Source organism: Rhinatrema bivittatum, chromosome 15 (genome assembly GCF_901001135.1).
Source record: "Rhinatrema bivittatum chromosome 15, aRhiBiv1.1, whole genome shotgun sequence".
NCBI lineage: Eukaryota > Metazoa > Chordata > Amphibia > Gymnophiona > Rhinatrematidae > Rhinatrema > Rhinatrema bivittatum.
In genome coordinates this window covers 26,464,972-26,490,299 of record NC_042629.1, presented here as the reverse complement: position 1 = coordinate 26,490,299, position 25,328 = coordinate 26,464,972, and the positions used below count along the sequence as shown (strand labels likewise).

Here is a 25,328-nt window from a genome sequence, read left to right as displayed (position 1 = left end):
ATGTCTTTCTATATGCTTTGTGATTTTGATCTTTAGAATAGTTTCCATTTTTCCCGGCACTGAACTCAGGCTCACTGGTCTATAGTTTCCCGGATCACCCCTGGAGCCCTTTTTAAATATTGGTGTTACATTGGGCACCCTCCAGTCTTCAGGTACAATGGATTATCTTAATCTGGCCTACTACATCTTTCAGGTTCGCAGTGATTTGGTTCAGTTCATCTGACTCATTACCCTTGAAAACCATCTCTGAAACTGGTATCCCCACAACATCCTCATTAGTAAACACAAAAGCAAAGAATTCATTTAGTCTTTCTGCAATGGCCTTATCTTCTCTAAGAGTAGATGTCATCTGATGTCACTGAGACAAAAAGCTCACTCATAGCTCAGGAAGACTGAAGTCTTTCTTTTCTTTTTTTATTTATACCATTAACAGTTTAATAAGACATTCTTGTATATAGAAATATTGAATTATGTTGCAGATCTTAGTATCATATGCAAATAGGCAAATTCTACCCTCTATCCTTTCTGCATGTTGCTCACGAAGATATTGAACAGAACTAGTCCCAAAACTGATCCTTGTGGCACTCCACGTAACTCTGTTCTCCCTTTAGATTTGGTTCCATTTATCATTACAACTGTCTCCTATCAGTTTGTAATCCATTCCACCATACTGGTGCTCACTCCCAAGCTTCTAATTTTGATCATGAACCTCATATTGAAAACTTTGCTAAAATCAAAGTAAATCACATCAAGTGCTCTTCCAGTTCTATGAACATAAGAACATAAGAAAATGCCATACTGGGTCAGACCAAGGGTCCATCAAGCCCAGCATCCTGTTTCCAACAATGTCCAATCCAGGCCATAAGAACCTGGCAAGTACCCATTGCTGGACCAGAGGCAGCATGGATTCACCAGGGGAAGATCCTGTCAGACAAATCTGATTGACTTTTTTGACTGGGTAACCAAGGAATTGGATCGAGGAAGAGCACTCTATGTCATCTACTTGGATTTCAGCAAAGCTTTTGATACGGTCCCACATAGGAGACTGGTGAATAAAATGAGAAGCTTAGGAGCGAGTGCTGAGGTGGTGGCCTGGATTGTCTTCTGTCCGTCAACCAGTTTGCAATGTGTGATGGTAAATGGAACTCTCTCTGAAGACAGAGCGGTTTTAAGCGGTGTACCGCAAGGATCGGTGTTGGGACCGGTCCTGTTCAATATCTTTGTGAGCGACATTGCAGACGGGATAGAAGGTAAGGTTTGTCTTTTTGCGGATGACACTAAGATCTGCAACAGAGTGGACACGCCAGAAGGAGTGGAGAGTATGAGACCGGGATTTAAGGAAGCTGGAAGAGTGGTCGAAGATATGGCAGCTGAGATTCAATGCCAAGAAGTACAGAGTTATGCATATGGGGAGTAGAAATCCGAATGAACTGTATTCGATGGGGTGAGAAAGGCTAATGTGCATGGAGCAGGAGAGAGACCTTGGTGTGATAGTGTCTAATGATCTGAAGTCGGTGAAACGATGTGACAAGGCGATAGCTAAAGCCAGAAGAATGCTGGGCTGCATAGAGAGAGGAATATCGAGTAAGAAAAGGGAAGTGATTATCCCCTTGTACAGATCCTTGGTGAGGCCTCACCTGGAGTACTGTGTTCAGTTCTGGAGACCGTATCTCCAAAGAGACAGAGACAAGATGGAGGTGGTCCAGAGAAGGGCGACCAAAAAGGTGGAGGGTCTTCATCAAATGACTTATGAGGAGAGATTGAAGAATCTAAATAGGTACACCCTAGAGGAAAGGAGGAGCAGAGGTAATGTGATACAGACTTTCAGATACTTGAAAGGTTTTAATGATCCAAAGACAACGACAAACGTTTTCCGTCGGGGAAAAAAAATCAACAGAACCAGAGGTCACAATTTGAAGCTCCAGGGAGGAAGACTCAGAACCAATGTCAGGAAGTATTTCTTCACGGAGAGGGTGGTTGATGCCTGGAATGCCCTTACGGAGGAAGTGGTGAAGACCAGAACTGTGAAGGACTTCAAAGGGGCGTGTGATAAACACTGTGGATCCATAAAGTCTAGAGGACATGAAGAGAGGGTGGCTCGTGGGAATGATGGCTACTCCCTGGAGATAATACCCTTATTCAATAAACATACACATGGTTAATGCCACTCCAACATTGCTCTAAGCTTCAACGGCAAGAGGAAATGTGGAAAAAGGATTTGCATTCACAAAAAAGCGGGGAGTAGCTTGTTTGTTACGGTGGTTACTACCCCAAACCAAATGAGCCTGGTACTTCACGTTCAATGCATATCCAGCATAGCTCTCTGCTTCAACGGCATGGGAGAAAGACTGATACATCACGCATATCCAGCATAACTCTCTGCTTCAACGGCAGGGGAGAAAGTCTCATAGTTAACTTTCAATGCATATCCAGCATAACTCTCTGCTTCAACGGCAGGGGGAATGAAGAAAAGTAGATCTATATACAGAAAAAAACCAACAAGGTCTGAATTATTTAGTCTTGGTAAACAAATAAACATGGGTATAGCTTGCTTATTGCGGCGGTTACTACCCCTAACTAATTAAGCTAGATATTTCACTTAGAGGCAGTTCCAACACTGCTCTCTACATTAATGGTGGGGGTAGATGGGAAATAGAATCAAAAGTTTACTAAGAGCCAAGAGTAACAGATAAGGTCCATCAGGTCTAGAGGACGTGTATAAAGTGGAGGCAGCAAAACACTGCATGGAGCGGCAGTAGCCACAGAGGCATTCACGGAGCGGGATGCCAGTGGCCAGTGGTTGGTGTTCCACCTTCACGGAGCGGAAGGATGGAGGGCTGCCATCTCCAAATTTAAAAAAAACAAAACCCAGGGGTGGGTAAGAGTATGTAAAATTAATGGAGAGTTCAAAGGCTATAGGTATTACCAATTATTAGGCTTATTCAATATTTGTTGATAGTTAATGTGGCTTTCAATGCATACTTCACTTTCAAGGCATATACCGCATAGCTCTCTGCTTCAACAGCAGGGGAGAAGTAAAACTAATACTTCACGCATATCCAGTATAGCTCTCTGCTTCAACGGCAGGGGAGAAGAAAAACAACCAATAAGGGCTGAATAACATAGTCTGGGTAAAACAAATAAGCATGGGTGTAGCTTGCTTATTGCGGCGGTTACTACCCCTAACTAATCAAGCTTGATATTTCACTTGGATGCAGCTCTATCACTGCTCTCTACATTAATGGTGGGGGTGAAAGGGAAATAGAACCAAAGGTTACTAAGAGCCAAGAGAAACAGATAAGTATGAGAAAAAAGAAGTGTGAAGCTTGCTGGGCAGACTGGATGAGCCGATTGGTCTTCTTCTGCCGTCATTTCTATGTTTCTATGAGAAGGAACAATAGAGTAGTAGTATATTTGAAAGATGTTTGTTATAACAACGATATATACTTATAAAATGTATACAATAAAAATACTGAATGAAACATCACAGATTATAAGCTTAAGGATAGGCTTGTTTGAACAGCCAGGTCTTAAGATTTTTCTTAAAGGTCAGCGGGCAGTGTTCCTGGCGTAGGTCTGGTGGCATGGCATTCCATAGAGATGGCCCAGCTGCGGAGAAGGCACGTTCCCTAGTAGAGGTGTGAAGGGTGGATTTGGAGGGGGGGGGGGGGAAGCGTGTAGGGTTCCTTTGTAGGCCGCTGTAACTAGTCTTTTTGAAGTATGGAGTCGTAGTGGGATTTTTAGCTTGAGAGAGTGTTGATTGTGGATGGTCTTGTGAATAATAGTGAGTGACTTATGAAGGATTCTAAAGCTTATAGGGAGCCAATGGAGATTCCTGAGGATGGGCGTGATGTGATCTCCTTGGCTGAAGTTGGTTAGGATTCTGGCGGCGGCATTCTGGAGCATCTGCAGGGGTTTTGTGGTAGTTGCGGGGAGGCCAAGAAGGAGGGAGTTGCAGTAGTCGATTTTAGAGAAAAGGGTAGCTTGAAGGACCGTCCGAAAGTCATAGAAGTGGAGGAGGGGTCTAAGTCTTTTTAGAATTTGAAGTCTGTAGAAGCAGTCTGTAGTTGTGTTGTTAACAAATTTTTTTAATTACACCCTCAGATCAAATATGGGACTTAGGAATACAGATCGATGAGAACTTGACAGTGAAAAAGCACATAAGCAAGTTAATTAAATCAGGATACTCCAAGCTGAGAATATTGCATCAGCTGAAACCTTTACTAGCCTTACAAGACTAACACTAATATTTTCAAATATAGATTACTGTAACACACTTCTACTAGGCCTACCTTCAAGACTATTTAAACCTCTATCTCCCTCCTGTTTTACCCCCCTTTGCAATTCATTTGCAAGCAGTTTATCCAGTTCTTAGGTTTTTTTAAGCAAGGCTCTCATCAACCTTCTTTGATTAAGTTCACACATCCTCATGTTACTGCACCTAACTTAGCAAGTTCCATGTATTTCGTTCTTTCTGCATCTGCTTATATTTGGCCCTTTCTAGCCCCAACTGCTCAATGCTATCCACTTTCTAATACTATATTATATTTAATATAATTATAATTTATTGTAACGTTTACCTAATGTTCTATATTCCTAATGTTTTATTCAAAGTTTACTCAATGTTTCATGTTCTATGTTAACGCTTTCATGCGAGGTTATTGATCCTCTGTAAACCGGTTTGATTTATATCCCTTGCAAGAAGATCGGTATATAAAAATAAATAAATACATTCTTCCTACCCCAAGACATTAGAGCTGCAGGAAACATTGCCTGTCATTTTCCTGTGCAAGTTGGAAATAGTTCAAGTTGTTTCTGAGCTCTCCTTTATAGTTATTGAGGCTCTTATGGCTACTGCTCAGATTTTTTTTTCTCCTGTTTCTCATAAGATCAGGATGTGACAGTGATCAAACCTGCTGTCTGACAGGGCTTGTTTGAGCTTGGGTGCACCACAGAGGTAATGTGTTGAGCCAGGGAAGGAGGGAAGTTGGCTCCATTTTGGTAAAAGGTGAAATGTTAAATCTTTCCAGCTATAGAGCAGCACTAGGAAAGATCATCTCAGCAATCCAGTGAGGTTCGTGAGATGCCTGGATAATGCTGTCTGTGGAGGTGGGGGTACAAAATATGGCGAGAAGATATGGTCTTTTTTTTTTTTTTCCTAGCTATTAAATTCCAGTGCATTTTAACGGAGCTGTTATGCATGCTCTTCATTTCTTCCACATCTTACAAAATATCCTTCAAAATAGCATTTCAAAATGTGGATCCCGGAATGATTGACACTGTTCAGGGATGTCAACAACTTGTCTCTCTTGTTAAGAGGCATTTGTTGACATCTCTGAATAGTGAGTGATGCTCAGAGGTCAGGGCCAGAAATGGATTTGAGATGTACCACAAAGCAATGCTACCCTGTGCCTTTTGCTTGCAAGCTGCAGACTGGCCGTACAGTTGCATAATTCTCATTATGAGCCTTATGGGGTTTTTTTTCCCCCCAGGTACCGAGCTTTCATCCTGGTTCTGACATTCCTGTTATACACCAGTTTCCACCTGTCTCGGAAACCTATCAGCATAGTAAAGGTAAGGAGCCTGTGCAGTCCCACTGTGTAAATATTATGTTAACTGAGTCAAACAAGGAAGTGTACTCTGAATTACAAAATAGGAGTTAGTTTAGCTCCTGCGTACTGTAATTTGTTCTGTAAAACATGAAATTAACTAGTTTATACCATAGTATCATAGTAATGATGGCATATAAAGACCGGATGGTCTATCCAGTATGGCCAGCAATTTGGTTATGGCAGTGACTGCTGCTCCGTGCAGGGTACCCCCATACAGAAATGTTACACCATCCCTTTCTTCATGCCTGTAGGGATCCGCAGGATTTGTCCCATGCATTTTTGAATTTACTAACTGTCCTTGTCTTCATCACCTCTTGTGGGAGAGCATTCCAGGCATCCACCACCCTCTTTGTTAAGAAATATTTCCTGATATTGGTTCTGAGTCTTCTCCCATGGAGTTTCATATCATGAACCCTAGTCCTGCTTCCCTTCCAGCAGAAAAGGTTTGAAGTTTGTGTATCATTAATACCTATTAGGTACCTGAGGGTCTGTATCATATCCCCTGCACCTCCTCTGTATCTTATCTCCCCTACACCTCCAGGGGTTACATATTTACATCCTTCAGCCTCTCCTTGTAGGACTTCTGAAACAGACTCCCCCACCTTTTTTTGTTGCCTTCCTCTAGACCATTTCCATCCTGCCTCTATCCTTTTTGAGATACAGTCTCCAGAACTGAACACAGTACTCTAGATGAGGCCTCACCAAGGATCTGTACAGGGGCATTATCACCTCCCTTTTCCTGCTAATGATTCCTCTCTCTATGCAGCCCAGCATCCTTCTGGCTTTAGCTACCGCCTTGTCACATTGCTTTGCCTCCTTCAGATCACCAGTCACAGTCACCACAAGGACTCTCTCCTGCTCTGTGCACGATAGACTTTCACAGCACGATTCTGCACTTCTTGGCATTGAATCGCAGCTACCAAATCTTCGACCACTCTTCAAATTTTCTTAAATCCCTTTTCATTCTCTCTACTTCAGGCATTACCACTCTGTTGCAAATCTTAGTATCATCCACAAAATGGCAGACGTTTCCTTCTAACCCCTCTGAAATGTCGCTCATGAAGATATTGAACAGAACCAGTCCCAAAACTGATCCTTGAAGTGCTCCACTTTATCATTTATTTTGTGTATTCTGCTCCGTTTGTTCATACTTGCCAATAGAGGTCAAAGACTGAGAAAGAGAGATGCACAGAAAGATAAGGGAAAGAGAGAGATTCAGAGCAAGTCAGTTTCTCAGTCTCTTTTTGACTGAAGAAACAAAATTGTCAGAGCAATAAAGTTATCAAAGTAACACAAAATTATCCCAAGATTCTCTGCCTTCATCATGTAACAAGGCAATCATCAAATCTATCCTAAAGAAGCCTAGCTCCTATCCAAATATAATTGATAGCTATTGTTCAGTTTCTAGCCTTCCCTTCTCGTCCAAGCTTGTAGAAAAAAGTGGTCTTTTCATTGATAAGCAGGCTGAATTAGCCATGATCTGCAGGTGACATTATCCGGAGGCATGGAATGGGCTTGACTCTCCTAGGGTAACTCTTTTGTGGAGTACTTAACTGTTTCCTGAGGATACATAAAAGAATTTGTTTCTGGGGCTGTCCCAATTTGCACATCTTCCCTCTCTAACAAAAGTCTATTCTCAAAATAGGGCGCAGGTGCTCACAGGCAGGGAGTGCGCTGAAAAGGAATCTCCTCTTTGCCAGAAGGGCAATCAACATGATGTGACATTTACTCTGCTATAGACAGATTAGGTTTGTAGGCCCTAAACCAGACAGGGAAACCCAAAAAAGATCCTCACTCTTCAAAGGCTAACTCAAACTGACCACACTTACCCTACTCCTAACCTCCCTCTTAGGCAGAGATCAAACCATTGCAAACATCCTCAGAGAGGTGCTGTAGGGAATGGTCTGTCTCACTAGCTGTACTACCAGGGCAGGGATCTAGAGCCATCTGGTGTAGGAATCTAGGATCATCTTGTGTAGAGATATGGGGGGTCTCTACACAAGTTAGTAGAGGTTTGAGCTCTACTGAACATGTGTGGGATTTCCTGCACGGGTATTGCCTCAGGAGCCTCTGTTGCGACCGTTCTGTTTTTGTCAACTTGCTGTTACTCTTTGTGGTTCGAGATACATTTGTAATTGCTGTTACACTGTACATGTGCAATTGAATGTTGTGAAAATGAATAAAACATTTAAATAGAAATAAATGAAGTAAGGAACGTCTTTTCCCATAGATACAGAATGGTGACTCAGCCCAAAGAGATTTAAAAAAAGGAAAAAATGTCAAAGTATAGAAGAGAAATGAAGAGAATTTTGTGATCACATTGGAGTAAATCTTCAAAATATTAGTGTTTATGGGCCTCATTTTCCAATATCGCATTGGTAATGCATTAGGGGGCGTTACCAATGCAAATGAGGCTTCTTTCGTGCAGTGGGGAAACATCGCGTGCGGCGATGTTTTCGCCATTCGCGAAAACATTAGCACCGCACGTGATGTTTTCCCAGTGTGCGATCATTCTTTCAGTGTTTCATCGCAGTGCACGATATTTGCACTTCAATCCTCGCGGGCCACGATAGTCCCAGACAGCCTGTTTCAGGCGAGAGAGAGAGAGAGAGAGAGAGAGAGAGAGAGCGAGCACTCGGGATGGGGATTAGGTATCAGCGTCGGGGGTTGGGGGCCACTTTCGCATTCCACATGAGACCTACGGAAAGAACAGTGGTCTCTAGTGAAGATTTGCTGGCCGTCGGAGTGAGGAAACTCACTCCAAGAGGAGATTTGGGCTACGTTCTCTCAACCTAGCTTGATGGACACTCTACCTGGGCAACAACAAGCTAGGTGGAGAGAATGTAGCCCAAATCTCCTCTTGGAGTGAGTTTCCTCACTCCGACGGCCAGCAAATCTGCACTAGAGACCACTGTTCTGTCCGTAGGTCTCATGTGGAAAGCGAAAGTGGCCCCCAACCCCCGACGCTCATACCTAATCCCCACCCCGAGTTAGTAGGTGGCCCTCCCATAGGGGTTAAAATACCTGTCTAGGGCATAGGCACTATAGTAAGGCTTGCTCGCTCTCTCTCTCTCTCTCTCTCTCTCTCTCTCTCTCTCTCTCTCCCTCCCTCCCTCCCCGTACCGCAGATTTGAGGGTTGTAGTTATTAGCCGCGATAGCAGCCGCGCTAACACTGCGGCTGTTTCGCCGCACATGATAAACTGCTTCCCGCTTTGCATATGCTCTGCCCCTGAATACCAAATTACTAATTTGCATTCGCAAATCGCGTTAACAGCTGTTAACGTGATTTGTGAATTTATCGCACGCGGTAAACTGCTTTGAAAATGAGGCCCTATGTTTGTAAAATAAGGAATTTCCTGCTTAATTTCATTTTTGGCTATATGTACTTAATTGGATTTTCAGCCACTTAAATATACATGTGCAAAAATGTGTCTGCATAAAGAAAGCGCTTTATAGATTTATCCAGGTAACTGGTGTAATGGACCCTCTGGTCACATTGCCATTAAGCCCTGGGTAATTCCTGTATTGGGTTAGTGCAGTATAGGTTAGTGAGAAGGGGAGGCACCATTCTGGACATCCTGGAATGGCCATTCCCAGACTGAATTGCACAGGCTGGGTAAACAAATAAGCGTGGGTGTAGATTGCTTATTGTGGCGGTTACTAACCCTAACTAATTAAGCTTGATACTTCACTTTGATGCTGCTCCAGCACTGCTCTCTACATCAATGGCGGGGATGGAAAGTAACTAGAACCAAAAACTAATAAGGGCCAAGAGTAACAGATAAGTATGAGAAATAAATGTGTGAAAGCTTGCTGGGCAGACTGGATGGGCCATTTGGTCTTCTTCTGCCGTCATTTCTATGTTTCTATGAGGCTTTATGAGTAGCTCTCATAAAACTACTTGTTCAGAGTAGTTAAATCACAAGCAGATTGTGATAAATTGCAGGAAGACCTTGTGAGACTGGAAAATTGGGCATCGAAATGGCAGATGAAATTTAATGTGGATAAGTGCAAGGTGATGCATATAGGGAAAAATAACCCATGCTATAATTACACAATGTTGGGTTCCATATTAGGTGCTACCACCCAAGAAAGAGATCTAGGCGTCATAGTGGATAACACATTGAAATCGTCGGTTCAGTGTGCTGCGGTAGTCAAAAAGCAAACATAATTTTGGGAATTATTAGAAAGGGAATGATGAATAAAACGGAAAATGTCATACAAATAAAACAATGGATATCATAATGCCTCTGTATTGTTTCATGGTGAGACTGCACCTTGAATACTGTGTACAATTCTGGTCGCCACATCTCAAAAAAGATATAATTGTGATGGAGAAGGTACAGAGAAGGGCTACCAAAATGATAAAGGGGAATGGAACAGCTCCCCTATGAGGAAAGACTAAAGAGGTTAGGACTTTTCAGCTTGGAGAAGAGACGGCTGAGGGGGGATATGATAGAGGTGTTTAAAATCATGAGAGGTCTAGAATGGGTAGATGTGAATCGGTTATTTACTTTTCAGATAATCGAAAGACTAGGGGGCACTCCATGAAGTTGGCATGTGGCACATTTAAAACTAACCTGAGAGTGTTCTTTTTCACTCAACGCACAATTAAACTCTGGAATTTGTTGCCAGAGGATGTGGTTAGTGCAGTTACTATAGCTGTGTTTAAAAAAGGATTGGATAAGTTCTTGGAGGAGAAGTCCATTACCTGCTATTAATTAAATTGACTTAGAAAATAGCCACTGCTATTACTAGCAACAGTAACATGGAATAGACTTAGTTTTTGGGTACTTGCCAGGTTCTTATGGTCTGGATTGGCTACTGTTGGAAACAGGATGCTGGGCTTGATGGACTCTTGGTCTAACCCAATATGACATGTTCTTATGTTCTCTCCTGAGAGCTGGGGGCAGTGTGAGTTACTTTTGAAATTCTTGGAGGTTTTAGGAGCCTTTGCCTGAGTTGAATTTTTGAGCCTTCTCCTAGGACTCAAGCAAACCCTGCTTTGGAGTCTGTGAGGCAGGTCAGGGATCTGCCCTGCTTATCCACTCCCTGGTGGATAGGGTCTGTATCCTGGGTTGATTTTTGGGCTTGAAGAGAGTTTTTTTATTTGTAAGAAGCCTGGTGAGACCTCTGAACACTGCTTGAGGAGAGAGGGCACATGGAACCCTTTCTCTGGGAGTCCCAGGCTAGGGAAGATCTGCCCTTCTGCCACCTCAGTGAGGACAGAGGAATGGTGGTTACCTGGTGTGAGGTTCTTCTGGTGTTTACCTTAGTTGGAGAAGAAGAAACTGTTTTAAGAAGATCTGGGAGGAACTGTTTGCTTCTCCTCTTCCTACCCTATCAAGGAACCACGGGAGCTGCTTGTTCCATAAGAGATCCCTTCCAGCAGGGATTCATCTGAAAGAGTGAGATAACCGAAGAAGTATCAGCTAACTGTTACGTAAAGAACCATTTAAGATCATTGAGGATACCAATCCGTAATCTTCAGCCCCTGAGGAGCGAGAGGATTGGACTCTGGGCAGAGACTGTGTTTTAGCCCGTTTTATCAGTGCTGGAAGGTTTTTTTTCTGTCCAAACAAGGATCTCCTGACCACTTTCTTTTCCAGGCCCTGTAGAGTGGATGTTTCTCTGACCCTGGTATAAGAGACCCATGCACAGATAGTGGGAAAGAGACATAAACAAAAAGTAATTCTCTGGTGCTGAGGATTAAGTTTAATGTGCCATACTTCATCAGAGTTTTCAAAAGTAAAGTCTAATTTTGGACACTAAGCCGCCCGTTTATTTCTTTTGGCATATCCAACACACACTCAGCTCGATTTTAAAAGGGCCACGCGCGCATGTTATAAAATCGGCACATCCATGTGTGCGTGGGTCTTAAAATTGACCCCATAGTGAGATAAGTACCCCTCTCCCAAGGAACACAGCCAGTGAGAGAAAGTGTAGAAAGGTCACTCTGGGTCCTGAAAGTAAATATTTCCCCTCACCAATAAAGGATCCCAACCCTGGGGTAGAAAGAGAATGTGTAAGAGCTAGCCTGAGAGATCCATTCCTGAAGAGACTAACAAATTATTTTATGGCCCCATCAATGTGCAGTAAGCTCTCTGGGAAGGGGTTACACTTGAATTTTCAAATGCATGTAAATGATGTGCTATTAATGCAATGCATATTCTATGCCCCATTATGCAACAGAGAAAGGCTGTTCTATATCACATGAACATGTACAGGCACTTATGATCACCACTATTGATTATTGTTATTTCTTTCTCCTTGGTCTTCCAGACTTCACTATCTGAACTCTCTAACTCAAAATGTGACCACCTGTTTTCAGGGCCGGTGCAAGGGTATTAGGCACCCTAGGCAAACCTTACAGTCTGGCGCCCCCTCCCCATACACAATTTTAAATTATGCATTTATAACATTTTACATGAAAAATGACATTCTGAGGTAAAATTAATATACAAGTTGTGATAATTTCATGCACTGTTGTGATGCCAACAAGAAAACTTTGCATCTTGGAATTCATATGGCATCATACCTATTGTGATATATTTCGGCATGGCCTTCCCATATCAACACAGTACTATTTGCCAACACTCAAAGAATAATAACCCCACCTATGAAAAAGAATACCACAGATATTACACCAGAATCTAAAATATCAATATACCTCCTATCAGGAAAACAGAACAGGCCAAGCTACTACAGATCCTTACAGAGAAACCACATGCTAAAAGAATGCTTCATCTCAGTCTTTGCATGCAGAACACAAACTCTCACCAAATACAGAATAAAGCCACATAAAGTATAAATAGAAATGTGCAGACAAAAACTGAACTGTAAAACGCATCATGCCAGACTCTATACAGTGTAACAATGGAAAAACAAAAATGTCACCATTCCTCGTGAAACAAATCAATAAAATCAAGATATATAAATCATTAATCATAATTATAAAATCATACAAATAAAATAATTTGGAAACAGCTGATGAATAGAATATCCAATAATTAAAGACTCATGCAAATTTTGAAAGCTTTACCAAACACCAATAAAATATTTCAAACAGCAGACACATCACATACTACCCAATAATTAAAATGGTAGTCAATCAAGAAAAATGAACTTAAAAAGCCACCTTTACTTACCCTCTCCAGCAGTTCTCCTACTCCTTTCCCTTGCAGGCCACAGCAGAAGCAGCAGTAGCTGCTGAAGCTGTCCTCACAGTCCTCTTCCTTAGTGACCACAACCAGTCTCTTCTCTCTCTCTCACACACATACACCAGTCATACCCTCAGGACCAGTTTCTGTCTCTCACACCCCAATCATCTCCCCAACCAGTCTCTCTCTCTCTCACACACACACAAGCACACACATACCAGTCATCTCCCTGATCAGTCTCTCTCACACATACACATGTCACCTCTCTGGCCAGTCTCTCTCAATCACACAATGCTCTCGCTCTCTCTTACTTACACACAGGCTTTCAATCACACACATGTTCTATCTCACAAACAGGCTCAATCACACACATGCCCTCTCTCACAGCCACAAGCCAGCCAAAAACATGCTCCATCTCTCTCGCACACACACATTGACACACACAAGCACCTTCCCTGACTCACATATACACCACACACATACAGAAGCACCCTCCCTGTCTCACATATACACCACACACATACAGAAGCACCCTCCCTCTATCACATACACAAAGCACCCTCCCTCTCTCACATACACATTATACTCTCACAGAAGCACCTTGCTTTCAGACTTGTAGCATTTTTCACTTTTACTAAAACTGAAAGTGATGCTCCCAACCGTTAAATAAGAAAACCACATTCCTATCAGAAGGCGAAATAACACCCTTCCTTCAGGTTCTGTCCTCCCAAGGGACAGCCACCCATACCATACAGCTTCTCTTGTTTTATGCTTTCAGGCAATAAAGCAAGTGTCTTTCTTCAAACTATCAGTCGTATGTTTATTCATGTGGGAGATATGGAACAGAAAGACATCCTTAGTCAGCTTCCCTTTTAAATAGAAAGATTCCAGTCTTAGTCATTTAAAAATATACATTTTCTAAAGGCTTAAAAATCATTTCATATTGGAACTATTCTAGTCTTCATGCTTAAATTATGCTTTAAAAAAACCAACCAAACCCCACCTGGCATCAGTATCTTAAATTTGTGATTTTGCTGAGATGAACATTTTAAATACTTTAATGTTTTTTTTGCTTTAGTATTTGTCTCTACCCACTTTGTTAAATTTTATTTTCCAGAAGAGGGATGCTTAAAATTCAGTAATTTCATCTTTCATCCAACTTTTCAAAAGTTGCGCTGCCAGCACAAAACTTGAAGTATATGTATTATCACACTTCATTTTTTTAAACTGACAGATTCCTTTCTCACATACACACCGCATACACACACACAGAAGCACCATTCCTTTCTCACATACACACACACAGAAGCACCATTCCTTTCTCACATACACACCACATACACACACACACAGAAAGAAGATCAGCGCAGCCGGTCTAGCTGATCACATGGCTGAAGAAAGGAAGATCGGCACAACCGGAGACCAGGCGCCGAGACTTAGGGGGCGCCGCGGCAGGCAGCCAGTCGTCGACTCGCCCTGCCTCCCCTTCCCCCCCCCCCCCAGTGCCACCCTCCTGACGCCCCCCCTGGTGGTCCAGCGGAGGGCCCGGAAGCGATCTGCCGCTCCCGGGGCCTCTGCTGCCACTAAACAAAATGGTGCCAGTTGGCCCCTGTCACATGGTAGAGGCTAAAGGTCACGGCACCATTTTGTTTAGTGGCAGCCGAGGCCCCAGGAGTGGCAGATCACTCCCAGGCCCTCCGCTGGACCACCAGGGGGGGCGTCGGGAGGGTGGCACTGGGGGTGGGAGGCAGGGTGAGTCGGGGGCTGGCAGAATTTTGAAAGGGCTCTTTTTGCCCTGCTGCCTGCTGCGGCGTCCCCTAAGTCTCGGCGCCCTAGGCACAGACCTACCTCGCCTAGTGGTTCCTCCAGCCCTGCCTGTTTTATTTTGGGCATCCCAGTGCATGAGGATATTCTGCCGATCCTGCAGAAACCTCATTGGCTCCCGATAGCATGGAGGGTGAAGTTTCAAGATCATCATCTAATTTTTTAAGTTTACTAATGAACTCACAATTCTCTTCAAATACTCCGTTCCTCTTCCCACAATTTGCTCAAAGTTCCATCTTTGAGAATTGCTAGAATGGATGAGTCACGTGAATGTGTCTTTGGTGTTGCAGACTACCTGCTTTGGAACTCTCATGCTGAGGTTCTTAAATTTGAATCTTCCCTACTACGATTCAGGAAAATGCTTAAGGCTCTTCTATTCACTTTGGCATTTAACAACTAGTGCTGATTGTTTAATGGTCCTGGCACTACTTATTAGTATCAACTTAGTTTTATTATATGAGGCAACACCTGTCTATAACAGAGTAAATTTCACATCATGTTGATTGCAGCAGTTTTTAAGATAAGGCTATATATTGTATTAAGTCTTTGTTCTGTGTGTTAAATATGGTATAAATGAGTGCTTTTTTTGGGCAATTTATATACATTTTATTGCAACCCACCTATCATTGTGGATAAAGTAGGATATACATTTTTTAAATAAATAAATATGTTCATGATCCCCTTGAGACAGCTTTTTGCAAAACATGGCTTGCATTGAGGGCTTTATTTGCCTGTTGTAAGCTCTGATTTTGGATCTGTTTAAGCTAAGCTATAAGTCTGGTAGTCAAGAATCATTTTTGTTATCAAACTGAGTTTTGGGGGTTACTATTGTAAAGATTATTCTGACTTATTAGCCATTGTGCACGTCACAAGGGATTAGTGTTTTTAGTAGCTCATGCTTTGCACAAAGTTACACAACATCTTTCTTCAAAGTTCAATGCAAAATTATTAACTTTCTGAATTTACCAAATTGGAAATAATTTAGAAGTGAATATGGCATGTGCAAAAGTTTGGATACCCTTCCAGTTGATTCATTACTACCTTAAAAAAAATAAATTGGGAGGGGGGGGAGGGTCATTCATTTTCCGAAGTTGCCCATGGTTTCTGCCAAATAGATGTGTAAGAGTTATCTGTTGGAGATATTGAAGGTTCCAGAACAAGCAATTCTACCGGCCTCAAGGATATACTATCTCCCTCCCTTTAAAGAGGAAGAAGTAAGGCCTGGTAGAATGAATTATCCCTTATTTCTGAAGACAGTTTGGTCATTAGTACTTTATTGGAGAGTACACACAAAGTGTTTAATTAAATCTTCAACTTTAATAACATCTTTAGGATTGGATCTCGACAGAGATTGGTTGTTTAAGATTTTTTTTTAGGCATTGAAATGAAACTTTTCTTTAGCTTAAGGTTTTTTCTGTGTGGTCAAGGTCACACAGAAAAAGCATAAAAGGTTTCTTTTTTTTTTTTACTTAAAGATGTTCATTGAGTGTCAATCAAACAGATAATAAAGTACACTTACTGTAATAACAAACGTTGACTCTCATTTTTACACATGTGAAATAGCCCTTACCCCCTATCCCCCCAATAACTCATGAACTCCACATGGATACAAAGGTAGACGTAACCAGTGCAAAAAGCATCCTAAGGATGAAAGCAAGATACGAACATGTTATGGCTGCCATTCTACAGTAAAAAGGCCCTCGCTGCTCTTTGTAGGGAAGGGACATCACATGACTTCCAATGGAGAGACACCTTAATTCTAACTGCAATGAAAACTTGCTGACATAATTGTATTTGGTGATTCTTCAGTGATTGGTGGGCAACATTAAGCAATACGAAACCTGCATCGTTTAAGTTGCAAAGCCCTAGGATCCCCTTTAGCCAGTTTATTACTACTCTCCAGAATTGGGCAATCTTCCTGCAGTCCCACCAAATATGAATAAAGGTACCCAGCTGGCCACATACTCTCCAGCACGAGGCACTAATAGAAGGATGTCTACGTTGCAGAGTATGGGGAGTGAGATGCCACCTAATTAGCAACAGTTTTCCTGCAATGCAGCAGAAATAGAGCATTTCCGGACAGAGCTGTAAATCTGATCCCACATCCCTGAGCTGTATTATTGCCCCAAAACATTTTCCCAGGCTTTAATATGGGGAAAGGGTTGGCGAACTGGTTCATTGAGTATGGAGTAAATTTTTGAGTCCATACCTTTTTCCTTGTTGACATCCTTGTAATAATGTTCAAAAGAGCCTTTCCCTTATTTAGAGCGGGCATGATTGCCGGTGACTGCAAGAAGTGCAATTCTTGGTAGAAAGCTAAAAAAAAAATCACAACTAGACAGATGATATGTGGTCTGCACTTTTTCTTGTGATAATGGGGAGCCTCCCTTCAACATGTGCTCTATCTGACAAATTCCCTGTTTGCGCCACTCCCTAAATCTGCCTGCTGGGAAAGATTGATTATGGAAAAGGTGAGTTGAGTAAAAAATAATCCCTACTTCCCATCAGTCATTCCCGCAATTTGGACCAGACCTTTATGGTCGTGGCCAAAGAAACTGAGATTTCACCTTCAATGCACCAAGTACTTTGTGGCTGCCAGGGCATTGCTCGTAAAAGCATGCCTCCTGCAATAATTTCCTCAAAATGAGATTTCCCTATGCATTTCTGGTATAGCTTTGAGTTGGGCAGTCACGTAGCACCACTCTAACGGGCCGATACAGTAAAGTCCGCGGGAGAACGGGCGAACGCCTGCTCTCCTGTGCACGCGATTCTGTATTTAAATGAGGCCCGGCGGTAAAAACAGGCAAAAGGAGGCACTAGGGACACTAGCGCATCCCTAGCGCCTCCTTTTGGACCGGAGCGGCGGCTGTCAGCGGGTTTGACAGCCGACGCTCAATTTTGCCGGCGTCGGTTCTCGAGCCTGCTGGCAGCCATGGGTTCAGAAACCGGACGCCGGCAAAATTGAGCGTCCGGTTTTCGACCCAACAGCCGCGGGCCGACTTCAATTTTTTTTTTACTTTTTTTTACCCTTCGGGACCTCTGACTTAATATCGCCATGATATTAAGTCGGAGGGTGCACAGAAAAGCAGTTTTTACTGTTTTTCTGTGCCCTTTCCCGGTGCCCGAAGAAATTAGCGCCTACCTTTGGGTAGGCGCTAATTAGCAAAATGTGCGGCTTGGCTGCACGTTTTATTTTCTGAATCGCGCAGGAATACCTAATAGTGCCATCAACATGCATTTGCATGTTGCGGGCACTATTAGGTTTGGGGGATTGGATGTGCGTTTTCGGCCCCTTACTGAATAAGGGGTAACGCTAGCGCATCGAAAACGCGCGTCCAGTGCCGGGTTAACAGTGCGTTCCATCGGAGCTCACTGTACTGTATTGGCCCGTAAGTTGGGTACGCCTAACTGCCCTCTATCTCTGGGTGGAAAAAGCATAAAAAGTTTCTGATAATGAGATCTAGGGTATTACAACTAGTTGCATTTTCTTTTCTTAAATTTGCTTGTAAATATGAAGTACAAAGGTGTGTTCTATATTTTTTTAGCCTGATCTGTTGACCGTTTTTCCGAGTAATAGATCTGTTCAATGGGGCAATCTCTATTTCTGGCTTCTATATCTTGGTTCTTTGTATATGCATTCTGTTTTCTGAGGATAAAATAATTGCTGCTCTTTCACATTATCTTATGTATTTATTTTTGCCTAATGGATTGTGTTATTGATCTCGCCTCTTATTTAGTGAACTTAGAAATAGATGTGAATTTACTTCTGTTTCCTAATTTGATATGTTTGAAATTGTTTATGGAATTTATGTACTCTGTATTTCCTCTCTGGATGTTTGTCTTGAAGATTATATTTTAAATAGCATAAATGTAAAAGTTTTTTTTGTTTTTTTTTTTAATTCTCTCAGAAAAACTCCCTGCTCAGAATTACCAGATTTAAAATGGCCCTTTACAAAGTTGTGTACTTTTACCCATGGTCTTTGCACCAGTTCTCAGATGGAAAGTGTATGTGAACTTTCCCTTTGAAAAAGTACCCACAGAAATCTGCACATGCTTTATTTGCAGGTACTTCTCTCTTTCAGAACTATGAATAGTTTTGAAAATGCAAAATTGTGCATATTGGGGCAGATTTTAAAAGCCTACGCGCTCCGGGCCTATTTTCAAAAGGCCCGGCGGTGCGCGTAAAGCCCCGGGACGCGTGTAAGTCCCGGGGCTTGAAAAAATGGGCGGTGCGAGGGCGGGGCAGTCGCCGGGTGGGGGCGTGGTCGGAGGCCTCTCCACTGCTGCTGGGCCAGGGGATCGCGCGCTGGCAGTTGGCTGGTGCGCACAAGTTACACCTGCCTCTGGCTGCCGGAACATCTGAAATAAAGATACCGGGGGGGGGTTCAGGCTGGGGAGCGGGACAGGTAGGGGAAGGGAGGGGAAGGTGGGGGCGGAGGGAAAGCCAGCTGGTCTCCCCGAGGGCTCCGTGCGCAAGGTGCACTAGTGTGCACCCCCTTGCGCGCGCCGACCCCTCATTTTATAACATGCGCGCGGCTCCGCACGCATGTTATAAAATTGGGCGTACATTTGTGCACGCCGGGTAGCGCGCACAAATGTACCCCGTGCGCGTAGGTTTTAAAATCCGGCCCATTGTCGTCTTCCCCACTATCCCCTCCTGCGGGAATGTCTTCACGCAATGGGGATAAAAGTGTACATATTGTACAAAATCATGCGCACCTTTACCCGCATGGAATGTGGACAATTTTCAAAAAGCCCACATAAAGGACTTTTGAAATTTGCCCTCTTTATATCATGAGGCAAGCAAAGAATTTCATTATGTGAAGGAGTCATCCTGTCCTGAATGCAAAGAAGTTATTTTATTTCTTGTTCTCTTTTCTTTTGATTAGGGGGAGTTGCACAAGCAGTGCTCCTTGCCCAGCACTGTGGAAAGCTACACCCACGTAGAAAATGGCCTCAGAACCGAACTTTCCACAAAGCTTTCTAATGTGACATGTGGGTGGCCACCCTTTGGTAAGTCCTATGCATTACATAGAATAAGAGTTGGTGAATATATTTCTAGGCTGGTTTATGGACTTATACTGAATGCCTCATAGGAACCATTTATTCTTACCAAGTTACCTGCTTTCTGTAGGCTTGATCTCAGAGACCTGTTCTGTGTGCTAGGGATTCCCAGGCTCCGTGGGCCTCAACTCATCAACTTTCAAGTCCTGAGAACCCCAGCTCATGGAACTTCCCCACGTGGTGTTCTCCTCTTGTCATTTGGCCACTTGGGTCCTAGGTGTCGTGAGTAGTAGGGTAGGATTCTTTCATAGTAGAAATCAATTCAAAAGAAGGGAATAAAAGGTTCACAAAAGGTTCACAAAATGACAAACAATTGTTTAGACATTAGCAAAAATTGTAAAGAAGTCTACAAGATGAGTGTTAATTTAGGAGGAAAAGATGTTATCTGACATAGTGAAAGACCCTTACCCATAATGAGAATCATATTCAGAAGTATTTAGCTGGCTAACTCAGAACTTCTCTGGCTAAATGAATATTTGGGCATTTATCTGGCTGAATTCTAGCTGGCTAACTTTTTATCTGGCTAAAATTTGGCTGGATAAGTTAAGAGTATTCTGGGGACGTAACTGAGAGTAGCTGAATTAACTCTGATATTCAGAGTTATACATCTGTCCTAAAGGGTCTGATTTTCAAAAACATTTGCATGCTTAAAACTGTGTTTTACATCTGTAAATAAACTTTACCCATGCAAGTGGCTTTTGAAAATTGCTGCGATATATGCCATTGAATTGTCCTCCCTTCGCAGCTATCGTTGCCTCACCCCTCGGGGGCTATACCTATTTCCAGTTCCTCTGAGGAGGAAGGCTCGGCGCTTCCAGGGCCATTGGGGACTCTGGTGCCTAGGTTGCCGCTTCCAGCTCCGGCACTGGGGCCTTCGGGGGCCTCTGTGCCGTCGATGCCCTTGGTGCCACTGGTGCAGTCAGCAATGGTCCCCCACTGACCTCTCCAGGGGATTTCAGTGAGGAGGAAGCCCATACGACCTGTGGGGGAGACAATACGGAGTTCTCCTCCGATGTCTCTGAGGATGATGTCACCCATGTGTGAGGACTAACATCCTGCTGTCCTCGGGAGAACACCTGTTACAGGTAAGTAACTCTGCTTTCAAATGGCAAATAAAATCAAAGTATGAGCTTCCTGGGTTAATCAGTACACTTCTCTGGCTAAATGAATATTTGGGCATTTATCTGGCTGAATTCCAAAGTTGGGATGCTCAGCTGTAGGTGTCTGCCCTGAGAACTTACGCTGGAAATTAAACTCCTGGAGTAAACTCACATTTTTTGGTGGCCAAAGCTATTCTATTGTTGTGCCCAGTGTGGTTGAAGCAGCTAGACACTACCACACTGGGCACAGCAATAATATAACATGGCCACCAGAAATGTGGGTTAAATTTTACTTCTGCTCTGAGCCAGGAGTTAAATTTCCAGCAGTCTGAAAATATGCTATAAACTGCATTTCAGTGCAACCCCTGCATTACTAGAGTATAGCTAACGCCTTCTTTTACATGGGATTTGCATGCATCTGTGCTAATTTTAGTGTTAGTTTATATTCCTATTTTGGTGCACATGTTTTTAATGTGTTAAAACCCCTATTAAATACCAGGGTTAACTTGCTGAGGAAAAATGCGTTCTAAAACAGGATTAAAACCCGCGCTAACTGGAGAGTTCCTTATTACAGTGGCCCCAAAGGGACTAATGCTAGCCAAACTCAGGGAAGGCTGTCCTAAGACTTGAGTGTTCCTAGGTTGCTAACCCCACCTGCTAATAAATGCATCCTTAAAAGATACTTTTATCAGGTTAAGAGTAAAGTAACAATCACTTTCTGCTTGTTATATCGCAAGACCATCTGATAGCAAGTCGGGTCTCCTGTCAGGTGTACTGTGGAGCAAGCCTCGAGAAAAGCTCCGCACATGCTATTTCAGAGGGCCCTACTGCGAGGAAGCTTTGGAAAGCCAAAAGCAGAGACATTAAAAGGCAATGAAGTTATGCAGCTTGAAACTAGAAAGGAGGAAGGTACCTGTAAATTACCTTTTGGCTTATTTTCAGATAAGAAGAACTACAAGCAGTTGCTGGGAGCACTGGATTACGCCTTCCTTTGTGCCTATGCTGTCGGAATGTATTTAAGGTAAACATTTGCTCATTGTGGAACTTTGTCAAATTTCTGAGTTGAATAAATCAATCCTTCAGTTTTCAATATGATTCCTATGACTTATTTTACGCATATTGAGGGAGGTTTTAAAAGCCTTGCGTGCGTAAGAACGGCCACAGACGCATGTGAATGGGCCCCGCGCGGGAGCCGTGCGAATTTTAAATAGCCGGGAAGGACGCACGTGCATTCGTGTTAAGCGCCTGCGGGAAAGGGGCAGGGCACGGGCGTTCCAGAGGCGAGGCCAGCAACGTTTGGAGAGCACCGCGCTCTGCTTCAGGGGTATCGGTTTTCATCTGTCAGTGTCTTCCGTTCCTCAAACGTGTCAAGGGTTTCAGCTGTAATGGGGGCCTGGTGAAAAACTGCTCTGACAGCCTGCCGTGAGGCTCTGACCGTCACTGTCGTGCGGTCACTCCATTCTTCTAATTTATTGAACAATCGACTTGTGAAAATCGACGAGTTGCTCTCTGATAAGCATAGCATTCAGTTCTCGAATATTTATTTGCATATTGGAAAAAAAGCACCTAAGAACTTTTTTAAGCCCAGTGACCAATAATTATATTGTTGCCGCTTCCTTTGAACGTTAGCCATCTAATTAAATTGATGCGGTTCTAAGGTACCACTATGAAGGTCAATGAAACATTATAATAACATATTGAATATGTCTCCATAGATTTACTAGAGGATTTTTTTTTTGCTATATTGGTGTATTGTTATTTTTCACTTTTGGGTTCATTTATTGTGGAATTCAGGTTTTTCTTAAAGCACCTAAAAGAATTGTTTCAGGTAGCTAGGGATTTCTTGAATCTTAACAAATAAACCATTTATCCTGATGCTTCACAGCGTATGTGTGAAGGATTTTCATGGGTTTTTTTCTGACAGAATTCTCACTCAGAGAGAGGAGTTAGTTTGAAAAAGTGGGCTGAAGACTATAAAGATTTCTGTTGATTATTGCTGTTCGCTGGTTAGTTCCAGCATGGGTTCAGTTGTTCCTGTACCTGAGTTTTCATCCTACAGACAGATCAACAATATGGAAACTACTCAAAACCCTTATGGGCCCACTAGTCCCTCTGACTCGGGGTGATTGAGATTGCTGGTTCTTATCTTAATGGTGGTTTGGCAGAGTTTGTGAAAGCTGTGTTCCACAGATGTTGAAAACCCAACTAAGATACTTTTGATTACAGTGACTACAAGCCAATTTTCAGCACCACTTTGCTCAGCAAGTTAGTGGACAATGTTGTCTTTGCTCAATTACTGGACCATCTGGAAAGGGGTAACTTCTTGGACCCATTTCACTCGGATTTCCGAGCAGATAATTGAACCGATACTACCCTGATTGGGTTGTCCGGTGACCTGCTCATGGACCAGTAAATCACGAAGATTGTGGCCCCCCCTGTGAAAAGCAAAACGCAGGGGGTTCATTGAAAATTGAATGGGGGGCTAATATTGCCCAGTGATTTACTTGTCCATTCAGATCTTTGTAGAACGGTTTCACTGCCTCAGTTGGTCAACGTCTATGGTCCCTCTCCTTGTGGCCACTGCACTGCTTGCACATTCTCTGAAAGCCTTTCTGTTTTCTCACACCCCTTCAATCACAAACACTACCGCTTAAGGCACTCATCAGATTGCAACTCTATTGGAGTAGTCTATGTGGGTAAAACTACAAGGAAAGTAAAAGAACCAAGGATCCTTGAACAATTGTTCATGCACACTTTCATCGAGGAGCGAGGCACCTTGGGTCTCCCACTGGTTATCTAAACGACATCTCATCTCTGATCTCAAATTTTGTTGTCATTGAAATTCTTCAACCCTCCTCACGGGGATTTTTCCACTAGATTAGAGTACCAAGAACAGAGATGGATTTTTGAATTAGGATCCTTAAGTCCAGCTGGACTCAAAGAAATTGAATGGTCCGCTTTTCATCATTTCCTGTATTTGTATTTATATTAGTAAAAAATGAATGGGGACATTTCTTGTACTTATATCTCGTACAATATACATTTTCCATTATAGATGTTTTATTTTTATTTTACTAATTTGAGCCTTGTCCTCATGTCAAACGTATGCTTTTCTTGGATGTTTAACTGTTTCTTTGTCTTAATTTTATTCTTCTTTTTTCATTTTGACTGCTATATAATTTTTCTTTCCTCTTGGTTCGCTGCTGTTTCAAAGTTGTTTGTAACCACTGTCTCCGTGCTCTCTGATGTCAGGATGTACCGGTCTTTTATTTTTATTTATCTATTTACTATGTGGAGCCCCCTTATAATCTTCTAATAAAAGCTCCCTATAATGTCATCAATTGTTTCACCAATTTCTCACAAAGAAGATGGTGCAACCCTTAGATTCTTCTTCTTCTTCTCCCAAATGTTCCCAAGAAGACGAATCTAAGGGTTGCACCATCTACTTTGTGAGAAATTGGTGAAAAAATTGATGACATTATAGGGAGTTTTTATTAGAAGATTATAAATATAAATACATTTTGCACATTATTTTTGTGAAATAGGTAAAATATGAATATTGTAATGTATTGTATAATTTTGTATGAGTGATATTTGATAAATATGTAATGTGATATATGTATTGTGCTATATATATTTGGGATATATGTATGTTGATAGGTTTAAAAACATTTTTATATAATGAATTTTGAATAATATATGTACACAGGTATATGTTATATGTTACATATAGCACAAACCACATGCTAGCTTCTCAATTATGATTATTTTAGATTATATACTAGATAATGCATACATGGAGTCAGGGCAGAGTGTAGTGAAGAATTCACAGCACTTTTAAACTCAGTTTGTACATTTGTTTCTATAAATGCTGCTTCTGACTTTTTCTTTTTTTTCCACCTTGCAGTGGAATCATCGGGGAGCGTTTACCCATTCGATATTATCTCACCTTTGGAATGCTGACCAGCGGGTTATTCACTGCTCTCTTTGGACTGGGCTATTTCTATAGCATTCATAACTTGTGGTTCTACATGACTGCTCAGGTAAGCCTGGTATTTCTCAAGCCAGAGCACATGCACATTTCAACAGCTATGGTTCTGCAGTTTAGCTTCAGTACACAGCTTTACTGCTTCACCTTCTATCAAAATGAGGAAGTTTTAATGAGAAATGTATTCTTTAGTTCATCCATTTTGGTCTTTATGTATCATCATTTATTACAATACCTTGAGGTCAATATTCAAAGGGATCTAGCCAGCAAAGTAAGGACTTTCCCAGCTAGATCAATTTCTAAGTTTAACGTTGGCGATATTTAGCCAATCAAATTCTTGCAGGCCTTGGGGTGGGGTTAGGTATAGGGGAGAATGTGTATATGAGAGAGCGCATGTTTATGAGAAAGAAGAGTCCCAGTAGGCTACCAACCCAGAAAGAAGAGGCCCTAAGGCTGCTGGTGCACTCCATCCTGCCAGCAGCCTAAGTGAGGAGGCAACCACATGATCCCCTCTCCCCCCTGCAGACTCCAGGAAAAGAGCATGAGAGAGGGAGGATGCATGTGTGTATGAGAGGGAGG

At 42.5% G+C, this 25,328-nt stretch overlaps 1 protein-coding gene across 3 annotated transcripts in view; it reads left to right on the top strand.

Moving 5' to 3' along the window:
• The window catches only part of SLC37A1 (solute carrier family 37 member 1), a 150,384-nt gene that overhangs the window by 55,471 nt on the left and 69,585 nt on the right, over positions 1-25,328 (top strand). For all 3 annotated transcript variants that reach the window (XM_029578596.1, XM_029578597.1, XM_029578595.1), the window contains exons 3-6: positions 5,493-5,574; positions 19,487-19,610; positions 21,704-21,782; positions 24,669-24,804. In XM_029578596.1, coding sequence (XP_029434456.1) covers positions 5,493-5,574; positions 19,487-19,610; positions 21,704-21,782; positions 24,669-24,804 — 421 coding nt within the window. The remainder of the gene's footprint in view (positions 1-5,492; positions 5,575-19,486; positions 19,611-21,703; positions 21,783-24,668; positions 24,805-25,328) is intronic.